This window comes from Equus caballus, chromosome 2 (assembly GCF_041296265.1).
Source record: "Equus caballus isolate H_3958 breed thoroughbred chromosome 2, TB-T2T, whole genome shotgun sequence".
NCBI lineage: Eukaryota > Metazoa > Chordata > Mammalia > Perissodactyla > Equidae > Equus > Equus caballus.
Window position 1 is genome coordinate 112220423 of NC_091685.1, and position 19027 is coordinate 112239449.

The 19027-nt window shown below is 41.1% G+C and overlaps 1 protein-coding gene across 4 annotated transcripts in view; it reads left to right on the top strand.

The window, feature by feature from the left end:
- ANXA5 (annexin A5) overlaps nucleotides 1-12634 on the top strand; it is a 29173-nt gene extending 16539 nt beyond the window's left edge. For all 4 annotated transcript variants that reach the window (XM_023636621.2, XM_023636620.2, XM_070259689.1 and 1 more), the window contains 7 exons: nucleotides 2367-2446; nucleotides 2878-2934; nucleotides 7764-7857; nucleotides 8767-8862; nucleotides 10501-10559; nucleotides 10792-10914; nucleotides 12116-12634. In XM_023636621.2, coding sequence (XP_023492389.1) covers nucleotides 2367-2446; nucleotides 2878-2934; nucleotides 7764-7857; nucleotides 8767-8862; nucleotides 10501-10559; nucleotides 10792-10914; nucleotides 12116-12178 — 572 coding nt within the window. In that variant the 3' untranslated portion in view covers nucleotides 12179-12634. The remainder of the gene's footprint in view (nucleotides 1-2366; nucleotides 2447-2877; nucleotides 2935-7763; nucleotides 7858-8766; nucleotides 8863-10500; nucleotides 10560-10791; nucleotides 10915-12115) is intronic.
- Nucleotides 12635-19027: the final 6393 nt, after the last annotated feature.

Consider the following 19027-nt stretch of genomic DNA (forward strand, 5'->3'; position numbering starts at 1 on the left):
TAGACCTGTAACTGTTTGAGTATTTATAAGAGGCTTCCGATGAAGACGGAAGGTACTTGACATAGGATTTGCTAGCAGGGTAGGGCTATAGAGGTTGTCTTTCTTTTACTTTAAGACGGAAGTGTGTTTTCTTCCTTAGAAAAATTTGGTTTTATTTTAATAGAAGTTACAGTTCTATGTTAGTAGAAGTTGAGAATTATCTAAAAGGGCCTTTTGAAATCTGGGAGAAGAAACCTTGTCCAAATCAGAGTTGATAAAATTGTTGCAGTAAATGTGTGTTGTTTTAGCTAATGGCAGTGCTTGAGTACTCTGCAGTTTGATTTTTCTTTTTGGTGTGACTTTTTTTTGTGAAAAAATCTATATTTCAATCTGAAGCATATCCTGTGAATGGAACCAAGAAAATGACATAAAAAGTCAAGTCAGAGTGTAGTTCCTTTGTTGTTAGATTTTCTGTAACAGACTCTTTCCCCACCTGACCGAGGAGGGCCAGACCATCCACGTTGTCAGCTCAATCAGCAGACCTCCAAGCCTTTAGCCAGGAAAATGGGTTCCTTTCTTGGCATTTGTTTATTAATCTTAGAAATGATGTAAGTCAGAACAGCGTGGAATTGACAGCAACTACATAATTAGCTTTCCGAAGTGCTGGATCTCCCGTTCTGCTTCTCTTTTTGTAGTTGGACTGGTCCCAACCGCTAAGGCAGAGGTGACACATGTATCTCGATCTTTGAGTTTTATTTGATGTGATATTCAGAGATCTCTCTGTAGGGATGTTGACATTGGTGAGCGAGCGTTTGTGCTGCTGGATGACAGATGGAGTGCCCCCTGCCAGGGTATAATAACCACAGATGGCCCATCCTTCTCAGTTGTGTGATTGTGCTCTAGCTGTGTGTCTGGCAGTGTACTGGCTGTCATGAAAGAAACAAAAGATGGCATAACATTCTTCCTGTCCTTCAAGGAGTTTGCAATCCTTTTAGGTGTGTGACATGACTTAGAAATAAGTGCAGTAGTTAAAGGATAGTAAAATCTAAACTAAAGTCAAATACCAAAAATGTTTAATGTGAGAATTCATTTGGAGGAGAGAGGTCATTGTGGCTTTGGAAGTTAGGAGAGGCTTCATGGTGCAATCAGACAGGGTTTCAAGATTAGGTGGGTTTTGGGTAAGTGAAGAAGGCATTTTTGGCATTTTGGTCGCTATGTGCAATGGCCTGGAGACTGGAGTGAGAAAAGTATATTGAGAGAACAGAGAGAACCTGACTGTAGTGGAGAATATGGGCATGTCCATTTCCGGAGGGAAATTGAATAAACATTTAGGCTATGTTAGAGATGGTTTTGCGTGACTGGATTAGAAGTTTGGACTTGATTCAAAGGTATGGTAAGTGCCTGAACAGGCAGTGGAGTATTGAAGACACAATGGAGGAAGGAAGGAGATTTGAATCAAGAGACTGATGAGGTGGCTGTGTGTGGGGAGGTAAGCTAGGAAGTTAGGGCCCAGCGTGGGTGGTGGGAGGTGTGAGGGGATAAATCAGAGAGGGGAGAAATATTCGAGAGGATTTGATGGTTGATTATGTGTAGGAGTTGGAGTGGAGGAAGGAATAAAGGATTCCTTCAAGGTTTTATATTTCGGTAACTGGTTAAAATAAACATGTAACTCTTTTAGACCTTTTAAAATATAAGTTTTGAGCTTTTAAAGTTTATTTGCTTTCAATAATGATTAAATATTTAAATGTCTTAGAGGAATACCTGCTTTCCTTCGGTAGCAGCTGTTTGAGAGTTAGTGAAAGGGCTTGTAGGTCCCACTTCCCCTCTTTCCTATGGAATTATGTTGAATAACTGGAAGTAGAGGTGGGGAGGGGCAATTTTTAAAATATCATTGCTGTCTCTCAGAGTTAACTTTATTTGCTGCAGAGAAAAAATATCTTGCTAGGGGAAGGAATAGCCGTGCCTGAAGAAAGAAAACTCAGAATCTTAGAGGACGGAACACCTCTGGAAACTAATCACGTACAACATTTGAAAGAAAGCCAAACAAAGTTTGGAATTAGGATTGATTGCACTTTAAAGGCTTTCCAGTACCATCCTCTGTCTACAGATTAACAAGTACATTGGTTGAGAGCATTTCTGAAAGGCTGAGTCAGGATTTAGGGTTGAATCGAGTGCTTTTGGGAGACTTTAGTTTGTTTTTGTCCAGCCACTCACTTAAAGCATTTGCCTTTAGTCTTCAGAGCACTCAGAACTCAGACACGGAGGAGAGAACATTTATGCTAATGTGATATTTCTTCCTTCATGTCTCTCCCGTTTGATTAATGAGGTAAGGTGTCTTTTTCCAGTTGAAAGAAGCTGTACGTAAGTATGAAATTATTCTCTTGCAGAATATGGCTCAAACTTGGAAGACGACGTGGTGGCGGATACTTCAGGCTTCTACCAGAGGATGCTGGTGGTTCTCCTTCAGGTATCGGGTGGAGGCTGTTTATAGTTTGATTAAAAGTCTGAAGCTGGACTGGTCTGAATCTAGTTAAGTAAGGTCACTTAAAATTCTTTTAATCGTTTCTGGTTCTTGTTTGATTCTAGTGTCTAGTGTCTGGTGTGTGGTATGTGTTTGTGTTTCAGAATATCTGACCTAAACTCTTAATAGCTAACTCGTACTTTTTGGAATATCACTATGCTCTTTTATTCGTAGAATTTAAAATCAAGAGGGTCAGATTGATTTTGGATGGTGCCGTGTGATAATGTGAAGTATAGGAGGATTGATAATGATCTTAATAAAAGCACATTATTCCTAAGAGGAACAGCTTTATGTGCATAACCATCAGGTGGAACCATTTTTCCTTTTGAATGAAAATGCTTGTGTAATTCAGTAACATGACATGTCACCTCTTATAGGCTAACAGAGACCCTGATGCTGGAATTGATGAAGCGCAGGTTGAACAAGATGCCCAGGTGAGTGAGACCTAGTATATGATGACTTTATTATGCTATATAAATGAAAAATTCCATGCTAATGAAAAATCATAATGTATGTTGTAATAGCATCTAAAAATAATCTTATTTATGGGTCCTTTACAAATCATAAGACTCAAGTAAGTAGTTTCCTCTCATTTTGATCTGGTCAACAAAATATTTTATCCCAAAGCTGAAATGAAATGAAATAAATTATGTATAAATAATGAGTTCTACCTAGATACATTATTGTTTTGTGATTATGGAAAATTCACAAAATAGAGAATTCTACCAAAAAACCCGCAAGTGTTATTACTTCCACTGCTCATGAGGCAGTAGTCTCTTGGCGGGAGAGGATAAAGAAGAAAAAATAAAGTATTGTAGTGATAAATGGTGTTTTATTACATAATAGACGACAAGTTATTTTGGTATTTAGAAATTCCTCCACCTTTCCTTTGATAGAGTTCTAAATTCTTTTATAACTGCTTTCTAGTGACTCCCAAGTGAAATTTTGCACTTAGTGGCTTTTAAATCCCAGTAGAGTCACAGTGTGGTTTATAACGTAATCAAATGCAGGAAATAAGCATCAGAGAATTTGAAACATGAGACTTGAAAACTGGAAATTGGTAATAAAGGAATTACTTGGGTTCCTGGAATCACATAGCACAGCCCTGTCTCTGTGGTCACGTTTCAGTTAGTAAAATAGACAGTTCTGATTGTTAGTCTTGCACCATTGAGAAGGAAGAGCAGATTCACCCCTCCAATCGACTGCTCTCTATGGAATAGCCACTGGGTGTGTGATCTGGCTTTGCTGATAGAAGGAGGAGGGCATTGTTCTTTAGGGTTGATTTCATAGTGGATTTGAAATGCTGTTATCTCTGTCTAGCTGGAGAGAGAAAAGGAAAGGAAACGAACATCTACTGAGGGCTGGCTGTGCAGCATTTGATGCTCGCCTGACTACCCCTTCTAAAATGCAAAGCTGTTGTGTGTTGTCACTGTTTAAAACCTTAAAACCCTTCCCTGGGTCCCACTGTCCTCAGGATGAAGTCCAAGCCCCTAAATGTGGTTTATGAGCTCTTTTATTCGTTATCTGCCCCTTGCTTTCTTATGCCTCCTTCCTTGCTCTTCCTTGCTCTCTCTTGCTTCTCCTGCCCCTCCTTCCCTGTTCACCTGATTAATTCCTCTTCTAGCATCAGTCCCCAGGTAGCTACTTTTCAGGTTGCCCTGCCTGACCCCCCCCCGTTCCCCAACCCCACAACCAGGGGATGTCAGGTGCCCCTTACAGGGAAGACTGTGGCATCTCAAGCTTCCTGTCACAATCGGTGCTGCCTTCCATTGAGGCTGCCTGTTGACCTGACTGCCTACCCAGGGCCCTCTGAGCTGTCGGTTCGGTTTGTATCCTCAGCTCCTAGCATACAGTAGGCAACCAGTAAATAACCGATGAGTGAGTTAGTGCGTAACTCTACGGTAGAGGGGATAATTTCCCTTTTATAGATAAGGGAACTGAGGCTCAGGGAGGATTTCGAGAAACAAGCCCATGGCCCCCACTGAGTAGAGGTGGAGCTGGTGTCCCGCCTGGGCCTGTCTGACCCCACAGCCCTTTCTTTTTCACTAGATGACAGTGATCTCAGTATCCTCACCTGTCAGCCCCTCTCATTCCTCTACAGTGTGAAGGGGTTATGATTAGAAGCACAGTTCTGGCTTAACTCCACTTTCTTGAGGGGCAAGGGCTGGAGCAGCCCTATAGACCCGTACCCCCAGCTCTCAGGGGCGTGGTTCACTCCCGAGACCACCTTACTCCTTTCCGGGATTAATTATTTGTGAGCTTTGTGGGAGACGGTGTTGATTCTCACACACCTGCTCTCAAGAGTAGGAGCTCTGGATGCTTTTCAAGGGTCACAGTGAAGGAAGCCAGCTCCAGCAGTCTCAGAGGACCTCGGGGAGGCCTTCGTTAGCGGGCAGATTCCCAGCACAGTGGTGATGGAACCAGAGCACTGCTGCAGCGTGAGGCCACTGAGCAGGACAGGACATTCTCCCTCCTTTTCACGGGTTTCTCTCCTCGGAGCCCCCAGTGTGGAGCAGTGTTCTCAGGCTCGTGTGCCTGTGAAACACCTGGGGGTCTCCTAAACTGTGGATTCTGACTCAGAAGGTCCGGGTGGGGCCTGGGCTTCTGCATCTCAGACGAGCTCTCAGTGATGCCCACGCTGGTCCTGGGAGAGCACTTTGAGTCCTGAGGCTGTGTGGGTGTCACTTCCTTGTCATGCAGGGATAGGACCATCGATCGGGACCCTGATGGGGAACTTGGTACCTCTGAAGACCTCCTGCGGAAGTTCCTTTGAAATATCCCCTGAATACAGTCTGGGCTTCCCTTACCTATTCAGTGACCAGAGCGACACAGAACATGCAACACTGGCTATTAGTGTTTGCTTTTTGAAATGTATTAGTATTAATTAATTCAGCCTGTTGAAAACAATGATCCTTTCAGTATTGTAAAAAGGAACACACCCATTTATTCTGTGCAGCAAGGGCAGCTGGACTGTTATCACTAATGGGAATTTAAGATTTCTTAATTGAGAGTAAGCCGAGATAACCGAAGGGCCCTCTCATAAGCTTTGGAATTTTTTCTACTGATACCTGGCACCCGGAGGTTTCCTCTTATTTCGGGGATTTGATGAGCCACAATGAGTCTTTCACCTGGGAATTGAACAGTTTATAGATAACGCACTTTGCTTTTTAACAATTTTAATATATTGAGCTGATTTTCCCTCCTCCCCTGTCAAGTCCTTGTTTTCGTTTTCCCTGGAGAAACGTTGAGCTCTTGCGGGAAGGAGGGGAAAGGAGGGGAAAGAGAAGGGAATCAGTGTCTGTTGAGCACCGCTATGGGTTACCTGACACTGTTCAATGCATCCATCACGTGAGTTTATCATCTCCATTAGTGATGCACTGGACACACCTCTGTAGGTGAGGACACTGAGGCTCAAGGAGAGATTGAGTAACTCATCTAAGACTCGCAGATAAGGACAAGGACCAGATCTTTTTTAACTCCAAAACCTCTGTACTGTGCACTGAGCCAGAGGTTATCAGACTGTGCTTGGGCTAAACTGTAAAGCCCCCTCTGAGGGAAGCGGGGAGGGTGAGGAGGTGTGAGGGTCCCTCATCCGGAACAGCTCTGTGGATTGTGGGCATCCTCGTTTAGCAGAAAGGACCCTTATGTTAAAACAAGACAAAACTTTTAAATACTGTTCTACATGCAAATGCCATTGTTATTGTTGCATATGATTTACTTAATCATTGTTTTAAAATAAATCCCAAATGTAATTCTTCCAAGAAAAGTAAGAGATTATAGTTAAAAATAGCCACTTCACCAATTATTCCCATACAACAGGCTTAACTGCTGTTCCTACTAGAGAGAATTCCTAAAAATACAGAACAGTTGATAAGAAAGGAGTGCTGCAGCGATGTCTGCAATATTGTACAGGGTGAGCCCTCCCCCTTTGGGTGTTAGTGTGTGTGTATATCTTATCTGTATGTAGAAAACACACTAGATGTAGTACCCAGTGTCCAGAATGTTGTTATTCATGGTCATTTTTATCTTCTTCTTTATGTTTTTTCTCTGTTTTACAAAATTTCTCAATGAACCTGTGTCATTTTTGTCATTAGATTAAAAAACGTTGTTTTAAGGCAGGTCTATAACACAGTTCTAACATTTAGATACTTGCTTGACTTCCACAGTAACTCTCTTTTCAGTTTTGAAGACCATGCTCACATGACCAGGATTGATATTGTTTATCATTAAAATAAATTAATTTCAAAATTGAGTATAAAGATGTCTTATTTTTTAAATTCTCTGTCAATATAGTAAAAAGTAGATCATACCACCATAATCTACTTCCTTAAACATACTACTGGGATTAAAATTTCTACACCCGAATGTGCTGTGATTGCCTCCTGTCCTTCCCCAGTCTGCTACTGTGGGTGTAAGGCCAGCTCCAAGTAGCAGCCTCAGCAAGTTGCATTCGTCCTGCTTTAATGGATGTACTTACCTTGAAGTGAATAACTAAAAGGATAGTATAGACATTTTAAAGGTTGATTCTTTGAGTTTTAATAAATTATCCACATCTCAGTAAGTGGACTCATATTTAATGATCATGTTTATACGTAATTTTATTTTTTCAGCAGTTATATGAACTCTGGAAAGCATATGTCCTTTTCCATGTCAAAAAGTAAATATGGACTCTCAAACTATTCAATAAGTGTATGTTAAGTGCCTGCCATATGCCGGGCACTGTGCTGTACCCACAACCTTTTAACAGTTCATTGTGATCTCTCAGAAATGTGAAAACTTTGTAGCTGGCTTTGGTTAAAGTTCAGTTGTAAAGGAACATTATGGAGTTTAATTTTTATCATGTGTTATTGAACAGCTACAGAGCAAGCAAAACACAATGCGGACAACTTACCTCTTAGTTCCGTTCTTCCCCAGTCTGTAAATGGCTCTGTCAACAGAGAGGTCATCAGAATTGTCCGCCAGCCACACCACTGCTCCTGGAGGATTGGAAGTCCCGGTTGACATTTTAGGAGCATTTAACCTGCACCATTGCTCTGCTTTCTTGCTTTGACCCATTCGTCTTCTGTGGCCCAGCTCAGAGGCAGGCTCCGGAGTAGCTCCAGACTCACTGAGCTGAGTTTCAGAGTAGGAAACAGTAGGAATGAAAAGTGTGAGACGATGAGTCAGGTGAATTAACATTCACGGAGTAAAACACAAGCACAATTAAGAACCTTAGGAATGAGAGGGAGCAACAGTTTATTAACTGCAGTTGAAATTTTCGCAGACTTTGTTTCAAGCTGGAGAGCTTAAATGGGGGACAGATGAAGAAAAGTTTATCACCATCTTTGGAACACGAAGTGTGTCTCATTTGAGAAGGGGTGAGTGAAAAAAACGCATATGATACAGATACTTGGGTTAATTTTGAAAGTGCGTGAGCCAGCACGCCAGAATACCTGCTACTTAACAGGCACTTCATGAATGAATCAATTTTTGTATTTCTTCCTTTTGGTGACCTTGAGGTATCTCGTAACTCTCTGCTGCTATTGTAGCTTTTAGGAAACTAGAGATCTTTCGTCTGCCCTTCATTATCAGAGGGTAATGAGGGAGGTGGGCCTCTAGATTGTTAATCTTAGAGTCACAAATCACTAAGTGGTGGCTCACTACGAGTATTTCCCCCTAAATAGTGATATGCAGGACCTCATCTCTGGATATTCATCAATCCTTGTGGCACTATTAGTTGGGATTGAGTTCGATGACAAGTGACAGAAAACCATACAAATAGCAGCTTTAAAAATTGAGCCTTCTGTAGGTAGGATTCCTTGGCTGATTTGGCAGGACCTGGGCTCTTTCTGTTTTTCTGCTGTGCTGTCCTTAGTGTTTTGGGTTTTCGTTCTCATGCTTGGTACCTCTTTGTTACAAGATGGCTGCTGTAGCTCCAAACGTATCAACTGTTTCACAGCAAGAAGAAAAGAAAGGGGTAAACTAGTCATATCTATGTCACTTTTTATAAGGAAAGAGAAAGCTTTCCAAGAATCCTTTCCAGCAGATTTACCTTTAGGTCTCATTGGTTATAGCTAGTAAGGGGGGGTTGGGAAATCAGTGAACAGATAACATTTATAATCCATTGTATAGGGCTTGGGGCATTGAGACTGAACAAAACTATGGTTCTGTCAGCAAGAAAAAAGGAGAGATTTGAGTTCAGTAGGATAATACCTGGTCAGAGTAAATGTTTTGTTCCTGAAATGAGCAGACCTTACATGATGAAAAAATCATTTTCATTTTTCTAGTGTTTGACAAATACATGACTATATCAGGATTTCAAATTGAGGAAACCATTGACCGAGAGACTTCTGGTAATTTGGAGCAGCTTCTCCTTGCTGTCGGTAGGTAATCTTACAATGTGTATAATATTTATGATGTTAAGAGCTGAAGTATTTTATGCAGTGGAAGCTGTGTTTGAAAATAACCACCTGTTTCTCCATGAAAAGAGCTTGACATGATATTTGGGTGAAGTAAACTCCTTAATTTGCAATTTTCAAAGTCTGTTTTGATGTTGAAAATACATGATTATCTGGTTAGTTCATCTAATCCTATGGAGATACTAAGAGAATTGTTTAAAAATTGTTTTAGGTTGCATTAAAAATAATTACTATTTCATTATGAACCTGAAATGTCGTGGGTATTACTGGAGAGGCTTTCAAGTGTTATTTCTGATACCTGTGAAATTTTAGAATCCTTTTTTAATACCATCCTCACAGCTTTGAGGCAGACTGAGAAATTGGCATCTGATTTAGAAAAAATATCTTTAGTCTCCAAATCCAGCGAGGCTCTAGTTTGTGAGTTCCCCGTGGTCCTAGTGTTCACATGGGTTTGAAGTGAACTTTGTCTGCTGTTTGTTCTGAGTGTTTGGTGTGGAGCTCAAGTTTTTGTACTCTCTGTCTTCAGGAGAATAAACTGAAGCTGTGCATGAACCAACACTAACAGTAGCCTTTCGTTTGAGTCTGCAGTCAGTGAATTATTATTGTTTTTTTTTTTGCTGAGGAAGATTCACTCTGAGCTAACATCTGTTGCCAGTCTTCCTCTAGTTTTTGTATGTGAGCCACTGCCACAGCCTGGCCACTGATGAGTGGTGTAGGTCTATGCATGGGAACCGAACCCAGGCTGCTGAAGCGGAGTACTCCAAACTTCACCACCAGGCCACTGGGGCTGGCCCGTGTAGTTAGTAAATTTTAATAGAAAACTTTTAGCCCCTTCAGAATTAGAATACACATAAAAATTATGGCATTTTTAATTAAGGGTAGCTGTTTTTCTTAAGCTTTGGAAAAAAAGAGAATAAAAAGAATCTGCACAATTCAAGGATTATTATTTTTGTATATTGTGGAATTTTCACATCATGTCTGAAGCTAAGCAGACTGAAGTCTGAGCAGCCCTAACATGCAATAGATGTGTACCTGTTCAGGGGAGATATTCTTTTCTGTTATCAGTTTATCTGAGTATTCCTCCTGAAATGGGTACGTCTCGTGCTGCTCTACATGAATCATGGATAGTAAAGAATACGGAGAGAATGCCTAGATTAAGATTGCAGGAAGCTGGTCCAAGGTTTGTTGAAGATTAGATAGAGTAGTAATCTTGTATTATTTCTTGAATGTTTGGAATGCAAACTTCCCGGATGTTTGTATAATTTATGGAGGATGAAGGTTGTGGCATAACAACCCGGGCTGCCAAAAGTGCTATAGCAAAAGGGTACTCCTAGAGCAAAGGGGTCTTGAAAACACGTGCTCCCCTTGTCCTGCACGCCTCTCTATGCGGCACTCAGAACTCTAAGGAGAACTCAAGCCAGTATCTAAGAAAATACCTGGTGAGCAAGGAGGTCAGCTCAGCTTGCAAATGAGCATCTCTTTAGCCTCCCTTACTTTGATACTTGTAAGTAAGTAGAACTATAAGCATGGGGCAGCTTTGGATTTTTAGTTACTTATCCTTTTCATATCAGAATAGCATCTGACTATTATTTATTTTCCCAGTGAAATCTATTCGAAGTATACCTGCCTACCTTGCAGAAACCCTCTACTATGCTATGAAGGTGAGTGCATACCTTGAATCTTCAATCAAATTAATTTATCTTTCTGGTTATTGTCTTTCTCCAAGTGTGATTGTGTTTTAGATGATAGACTTGGAGATTGTTTTTTCTCCTTAAAACATCTAGCTTAATTGTACTAAATTGTTTTACTTAGTGATTCACCCCAACTCAGGGGAGTTTGATGCTGTATTGGATGTTTTTAAACAATGCACTTCTCTCTCTTTCTTTTTTAAAGGGAGCTGGGACAGATGATCATACCCTCATCAGAGTCGTGGTTTCCAGGAGTGAGATTGACCTGTTTAACATTAGGAAGGAGTTTAGGAAGAATTTTGCCACGTCTCTTTATTCCATGATTAAGGTAGTAGAACCTTTCTTTAAGTTGTGTCTAGGAATCCACAGCAGACCAATGTATAGCGTGCAAGACATGCATGGGGGGAACCCAGTTCTTGTGTTACGTTTAAAGTTTTTGTGATTTGATTGGAGCTGTGAGTTATGAGCTCGGCACAATGTTTCCTGAAGTGCGGCCGATGGCTCCTGAGTGACAGACTGGCTGTGGGTGAGGCCGAGGCTCTGGGGAGCTCAGCAGTGTTATTCAGGAGTGGTGACAGATGACTCAACAAAGCCAACCCCTTGCCCACGATAGTAGTGTGTTTGTCCTTTCTCTCTTTCATGAGTTCCAGCTGTCTTTATTAGTTCCTCCTTTCTTTCATGTTGGTCTTTCCTTTCTTCATTGTCTGTTAGCACCTTGTCTCTGATACTGGTTCATAGTTCAGGAAAGAACCAACCAGGTCATATCAGGAATAAGGAAAGAACTTAGGTATTACCACCATTTTTGTTCTTTCAAAGCAAGGGACGCTGTGGCCTATAATTAAATTTGGCTTGAGGCCTTTTAACTTCCTTCCTCCCTTCTTCCTTTCCTCCCTTCCTCTCTCTCTCTCTCTTTCTCTCTCTCTCCCTTCCTCTCCCTATCCCTCCCTCCCTCCCCCTTCTCTCCCCGTCCCTCTTGGTCTCTCTTTCTTTCAATTGAGCAAGCTTTTAGCTTAGTGTGTGTGGCATGGCTGAAGAGCACTAGAGAGTTCTCCATACGCTCACAGGTTGAAACATGAATTCATTACACACATCTGTGTATGAGACAAGCAGAGGCAAAGCGTATTGTGCTCTTCAGTCTTCAAGGAAAGCCATGACATCCAGGCAGTCCCAGCATTGCCCCCTCAGGCAGACTTATACTATGTGATAGAAACTTAGAGTTTGATTAGAAAGCTTGATTTGAATATAGTCGTAAAAGCTTCCCTGTTCTCTGTGTTACTAGAGGGAAGAACATACCTCACTGTCTTAGCTAGAATGGTGCCTTTAAGGGGTAAAATTAGAAAGTTAAATGTAAGTTCCATTGGGAAGAAACTCCCTGTGTAACATTCCTGATGTGAAAGTCACACACAGAGAGATTACCCACTTGGGAGAAAAGTCATGTGAATAAAATTGGTTGCCAGATATTTCTTAGTTTCTTATTTTCTGTGGCTTCTGTGAGTCACGGAGGTTAACGGAGTACATTTGGGTTTCAGAGTGACACATCTGGGGACTATAAGAAAGCCCTCCTGCTTCTCTGTGGAGGAGAAGATGACTGATGTACCGCCCGGAGAGACCCCTGCGCTGTGCCTGCCCGCTGCCACTGCCTGCCTTCAGCGCATCTCGCTACACTTTTTGTATGCCAGTGCTTGACACATTGCCTTATTCATACTAGCATGCTAATGACCAAAACAGATGCGTTGTAGGTGCTTCTCTCTGATCTTCAATTAAGGTCTTTCTCTTCGACTCTTGTAGTACGGAAATGTACTTAACGTTACTAAGACTAAAGTCTGGTCATTTATATTTTCTTTTAAGAGGTCAGACTGCTTTTAGCCTTTTTAAAAACTTCATTTATATTAAATCAATAACTGTATTACCTTATTAGGAACCTTAGCCTTGAAATTGTGAACTCCTGGAAGTGTTATTAATCAAGTTTGCTACTATATTAAACCTAAAAAATTATGGTGGTGGCATTCGAAAGATTAATGAAAAATAAACATTTCCTTCCCCCTAAATTATGTGTGGGTGTGTGTTTAGAAAATTTATTTAGTTTATCTATTTAACAATGATACCTTTTTTCATGCAAGTCAATTGACAATGGTGTCAGCTGACAACTGAGTCTACAAATGGGTTTTTGGTGATAAGCTTGAAAGGCAACACCACAGGCTGGATTCTCACTGCAGTGTGGAATGAGGGAAGGGCTGGAGGATTCTCTGATTTATTTGTAGAGTGTTTCAGTGGGCATCCATTAAGGCAGTGCTTATGATGGTAGTTGCTTAGTGGAAAAGCTAATTGTAAAACCGAACCCAAAAATTCAGAATGCTACTTTTCTCCTTCCTATTATTAACTTGTTTTTTTCTATTTTCATCAGCTCCTTTCTTTGAGATAAAAAAGCAGGCAATATCTGTTAGAAAAAAAGCAGTTTCTTTCTCTCTTTTAACATTTACCTTTAATTTTCTGCTTCCAAACTGCTCTTTGAGTTGGTGTCAATTTCCTTTTTCATTTACAGCCTCATAGATGGATGTTTTTAAAAGCAGGTGATTACTGTTAATGAGACATTTTAATAAATGAACTACTCTCCCTTTGAAAACTTTTAAATAGTGATATTCTTGGCTGCTCGTCAGAATAACCTTGGGAGCCTTACAAATTTCGTGTGTGCACATATGACATTGGATTTTGTTTTCAAAAGCTCCATAGGCAGTTCTAATGCTGAGCCAAGATGAGACTCAATTGCCTATACTTTTTTCCCCGTAGTTTTATTGAGATAATAATTGACCTACACACTGTAAGTTTAAGATGTACAGCGTGATGACTTGACTTACTCATATTGTGAAATGACCACCACAATAAGTTTAGTTAGCATCCATCATCTTATATAGATACAAAAAAAAGTTTTTTCCTTGTGATGAGAACTCAGGATTTATTCTCTTAACTCTCAGGTGTACCATACAGCAGTGTTAACTATGGTCATCATGTTGTACATTACATCCCCAGTACTTATTTATCTTGTAACTGGAAGTTCATACCTTTTGACCACCTTCATCCAATTCCACGTTCTCCCCACCCTGCCTCTGGTAACCACAAATTTGATCTCCTTTTCTGTAAGCTTTTGTTTCTTTGTTTGTTAGATTCCACATGTAAGAGAGATCATATGATATTTGTCTTTCTCTGTCTGACTGACTTCACTTAGCATAATGCCCTCAAGGTCCATCCATGTTGTTGCAAATGGCAAGATTTCCTTCTTTTTTATGGCTGAAAAATGTCCAATTACACATATATATATACACACAACATAAATACGTATACATACCACTATATATATATTTATATACATATATATATATACACCATATCTTCTTTATTCATTCATCCATCACTGGACACCTACATTGCTTCCCTGTCTTGGCTCTTGTTAGTAATGCTGCAGTGAACATGGGGTGCAGATGTCTTTTTGAATTAGTGTTTTTGTTTTCTTTGTATAATACTCAGAAGTGGAATTGCTGGATCATATGGTAGTTCTATTTTTAAGTTTTAGGGATGTCCATACTGTTTTCCATAATGGCGGCACCAATTTACATTCCTACCAACAATTCACAAGTCTTGCCCTTTCGCCACATCCTCATCAACACTTATTTCCTGTCTCTTTGATAATAGCTATTCTCATAGGTGTGAGATAATACCACCATATGGTTTTGATTTGCATTTCCCTGATGATTAGTGATGATGAGCACCTTTTCATTTACCTGTTGGGCCATCTGTAGGTCATTGGAAAGATGTCTATTCAGATCCTCTGCCCATTTTGTTTGTTTTTTGTTGTTATTGAGTTGTATGAGTTCTTTATAGATTTTGGATATTAACCCCTTATCAGATACATGATTTGAAATATTTTTTCCCATTCAGTAGGTTGCCTTTTAATTTTGTTGGTGGTTTCCTTTGCTGTGCAGAGCTTTTTGGATTGATGTAGTCCCATTTGTTTATTTTTGCTTTTAGTGTCAAATCCAAAAGATCATCACTAAGACCAGTGTCAAGGAGCTTACTTCCGATGTTTTCTTCTTGGAGTTTTATGGTTTCAGGTCTTATATTCAAATCTTTAATTTGTTTTGAGTTAATTTTTATGTATGGTGTAGGTTAGTGGTCCAGTTTCATTCTTTTGCATGTGGCTGCCTAGTTTTCCAGGCACTATTTATTGGAGAGACTATCCTTTCCCCACTGTATATTCTTGGCTCATTTGATGTAAATTAATTGACCATGTATCGGTGGGTTTATCTGGGCTCTCTATTCTGTTGCATCAATCTATGTGTCTACTTTTATGCTAATGCCATACTGTTTTGATTACTATAGCATTGTAATATAGTTGAAATCAGTAAGTGTGATACCTCCAGCTTTGTTCTTCTTTCTCAAGATTGCTTTGCCTATTTGAGGTCTTTTGTTGTTCCATACAAATTTTAGAATTGTTTGTCCTATTTCTATGAAAAATGCCGTTGAAATTTTAATAGAACTGGCATTGAATTTGTAGACAGCTTTGGGTAGCATGGACATTTTAACAATATTAATTCTTCCAATTGATGAGCACAGAATATCTGCTCATTTATTTTTATCGTCTTCAATTTCTTTCATCAATGTCTTACAGTTTTTAGTGTGCAGGTTTTTTGCCTCCTTGGTTAAATTTGTTCGTAGGTATTTTCTTTTTTTGAGGCAATTGTAAATGTGTTGTTTTCTTAATTTCTCTTTCTGATAATTTGTTACTAGTGTATAGAAATGCAACAGATTTTTGTATATCGATTTTGTATCCTGGAACTTTACTGAATTCCTTTATTAATTCTAACAGTTTTTTTGGTGGAGTCTTAGGGTTTTCTCTAAATAATATCATGTCATCTGCAAATAGTGACAGTTTGACTCTTCCTTTCCGATTTAGTTGGCTTTTCTTTCTTTTTCTTGCTTAATTGCTGTGGTTAGGACTTCCAATACTATGCTGAATAAAAGTGGCAAGAGTGAGCATTCTTGTTTTTGATCTTAGAGCAAAAGTTTTCAGCTTTTCCCTGTTGAGTGTGGTGTTAGCTGTGGACTTGTCATGTATGGCCTTTATTATGTTGAGGTACATTCCCTCTGTGCCCACTTTGTTGAGGGTTTTTATCATAAATGGATGTTGAGTTTTGTCAGATGCTTTTTCTGCATCTGTTAAGATGATCACATGATTTTTATCCTTCATTTTGTTAATGTGGTGTATCACATTGATTGATTTGTGGATGTTGAACCATCCTTGCATCCCTGGAATAAATCCTACTTGATCATGGTGTGTGATCCTTTTAATGTATTGTTGAATTCCATTTGCTAGTATTTTGTTGAGGATTTTTATATCTATGTTCATCAGGGACATTGGCCTGTAATTTTCTTGTGGTGTCTTTGTCTGGTTTTGGTATGGGGGGAATGACAGCCTCATAAAATGAGTTTGGAAGTATTCTGTTCTCCTTCATTTTTTTTTTTTTTTTTTAAAGATTTCATTTTCCTTTTTTCTCCCCAAAGCCTCCCGGTACATAGTGGTATATTCTAGTTGTAGGTCCTTCTAGTTGTGGCACGTGGGATGCCACCTCAGCATGGCTTGATGAGCGGTGCCGTATCCATGACCAGGATCCAAACTGGCAAAACCTTGGGCTGCCAAAGTGGAGTGCGTGAACTTAACCACTTGGCCACGGGTAGGACCCTATTCTTCTTCATTTTTTGGAAGACTTTGAGAAACATTGATATTCTTTCTCCTTTTTTTTAAAACTTTCTTATATTTTTTTGTGAGGAAGATTGTCCCTGAGCTAACATCTGTGCCAGTCTTCCTCTATTTTGTATGTGGGACACCGCCACAGCATGGCTTGATGAGTGGTTTGTAGGTCCACACCCAGGATCCAAAACTGTGAACCCCGGGCCACTGAAGCGGAGTGTGTGAACTTGACCACTATGACACTGGGCTGGCCCCTAGACAGCAGCTTTTAAAGTATGCAACAATATAGTCATCTATCACTTAACATCTGGCATGTGTTCTAAGAAATGCATTGTTAGGCAATTTTGTCATTGTGCGAACATCATAGAATGTACTTACACAAATCTGGATGGTATTGCCTGCTACACACCTAGGCTATGTGGTTCTAATCTTATGGACCATCGTTGTACATGTGGTCTGTCATTGACTGAAACATTGTTATGTGGCACATGTCTGTACCTCCTTCAGGGGAAGGTTGGGAGATGGGCGTTTCTGTTTACTCTCTCTCTGCTGAGTCCTGAGGTAACGGCCAGTTAAGAACTGTCTTTCTGTTTGCTACTGTCCTGTTGATCCTGTGAACACCCCCAGCCTTGCTGGCCAGGAGAGAAAGGGTATCAAGGGATGTGTCCTCTGTGCCTGACACAAAAACCGGGACACAGATGTGTACACAAACTCCTTCCTCAGAATCAGTGATGACCCTGGAGTAGGGGAGAGGGATGTTACTGCCCAAGTGGGCTTGTCTGCCTGCCGCAAGACATGCCAATTGTGAGGAGGCCAGATGGTAGGAGAGAAAGGACTTTATTACAGCTTGCTAGCAAGAGGGAAGGAAGATGGCCTACTCATGTCCGAAAGAACCATCTCACAGAACAAAGACTACAGGCCAGTTTATATATGGGGCCAGTCTCCAGGTGGGGGAGGTGGCTAGTCTCTGGGTGGGGCAGACATCTGGTCCCAGTTCCTGATAATCCTTTGTTTTACTGGATATGCGTCAGAGAATGGAGCAGCTGCCCTATACCCTGATCTTTTAGTTGTCATTGATGATGGCTGTCAGCATAGGCTCTCTGCCCAGGGGTCATCACTTTCCTAAGGAACTCAAAAGAACAAAAGTTATCATCTTAAAGGAGCTGGGAGGGGCCACAAAATCTACAGAGCATGTCTGGGCTAGTTAGTCAGAGGTCATTTAAAGTTACAATATAGTTTCTTTTCTACAATATGGCTTCCCTTATGTCAACCTTGTGTTGAGCCGGTATCAGGGAGAGTGTGAAGATGGCACCCACTGGTCTCCCCAGTCTCTAGAGAGGATTGCAGTCAACCCCTAGATGTGTGTTAATAGGCCTCTTTCACAGAAAGACTGGGAGTGCATTTCAGTCTGCTGTCTCTGTGCTGTGCCCTGGGGGGTAGCCAGTTAGGAACCATCTTTCCATTTGTAACAGTCCTCTGGGACCCATGAGCGCAAGCCCTGCTGGCCACCAGAGCCAGGTGAACAAGAAGTGTCCGCTGGGCAGCAGCTGCAAAAATCAGGGTGTCAGAGGAGTGCACAAGCTTCCGGCCAGGAGATGCTGGTGACCTGTAGCGAGGCAGAAGGAGAATGCAAAGATGGTGCCCAATGGCCTCTGTCCCTGGAAAGCACCTCAGTAGTCCCCTAGATGTGTGCCTGCCCCCCATGCTGAAGCTCCAAGACGAATGGCGTCTTTCACAGAATGGCTGGGGGTGTGTTCAGTCTGCTGTCTGTGTGGTGCCCTGGGGGTGGTGGCCTGCCAAGAACTGTCTCTCCATTTGTTACAGTCCCATGGGACCCATGAATGCAAGCCCCACTGCCTATCAGAACCAAACAATTTAGAGGCATTCCCTGGGTGGCAGCTGCAAAAATTGGGGCACCATACAGGCATACAAGCTCCTTTTTGTGAGATACCAGTGACCTGGAGTGAGGCAGAGGGAGAGCGCAGTGATGGCACCTGGTGGTCTCCATCTTTGGAGAGTATTTCAGTAGGCCCTGAGATGTGTGTTAAATTAGATGCCTGTTCCCCAGGCTGACACTTTAAGATAAACATATGAGGCTGTTTCACAGAAAATCTGGGCACTTCTCAGTCAGCTGTCTGTGCTGGGCTCTGGGGTGGGTGAGTCTCTGCCAGCCCTTTAAGAACTATTGCTCAGTTTGCTATAGCCTTGCGTGTGTTGCAGACATGAGCCCTGCTGGTTTTCAAAGCTAGATATTTTGGGGGCATGTCTCTCAGGTGCAGGTCTTAAAAGTTGGGGTGCCTGATGTGGGGCTCAAACCCTTTCCTCCCCACGGAGAAGCTCTGGGTTTTGAGTTCCCTGTTGATTGTGGGTCTCCATGCTGGGGGTGGGGTTTATGGCGAGATTGTGTCTCAGCCTCTATGTGGGTTTTTTCTCCTTTGCCCAACGTGTAGGAGTCACTCAGCTAGCTTTTGTTTTTTTTCAGAGGAAATTGTTCTGTACGTAGTTATAGATTTGGTATGTCTGTGGAGGAGGTGAGTTCAAGATCCTCCTACATCATCATCTTGAACTGGACTTTTGGTTTTCTTCTTTTTCTATTGATAACCTGAATTACATCAGTTGACCTCCAAATGTTGAACAATCTTGTATTTTCAGGATAAACTCCACTTTGTTGTGATGTACTATTATTTTTATATATTGT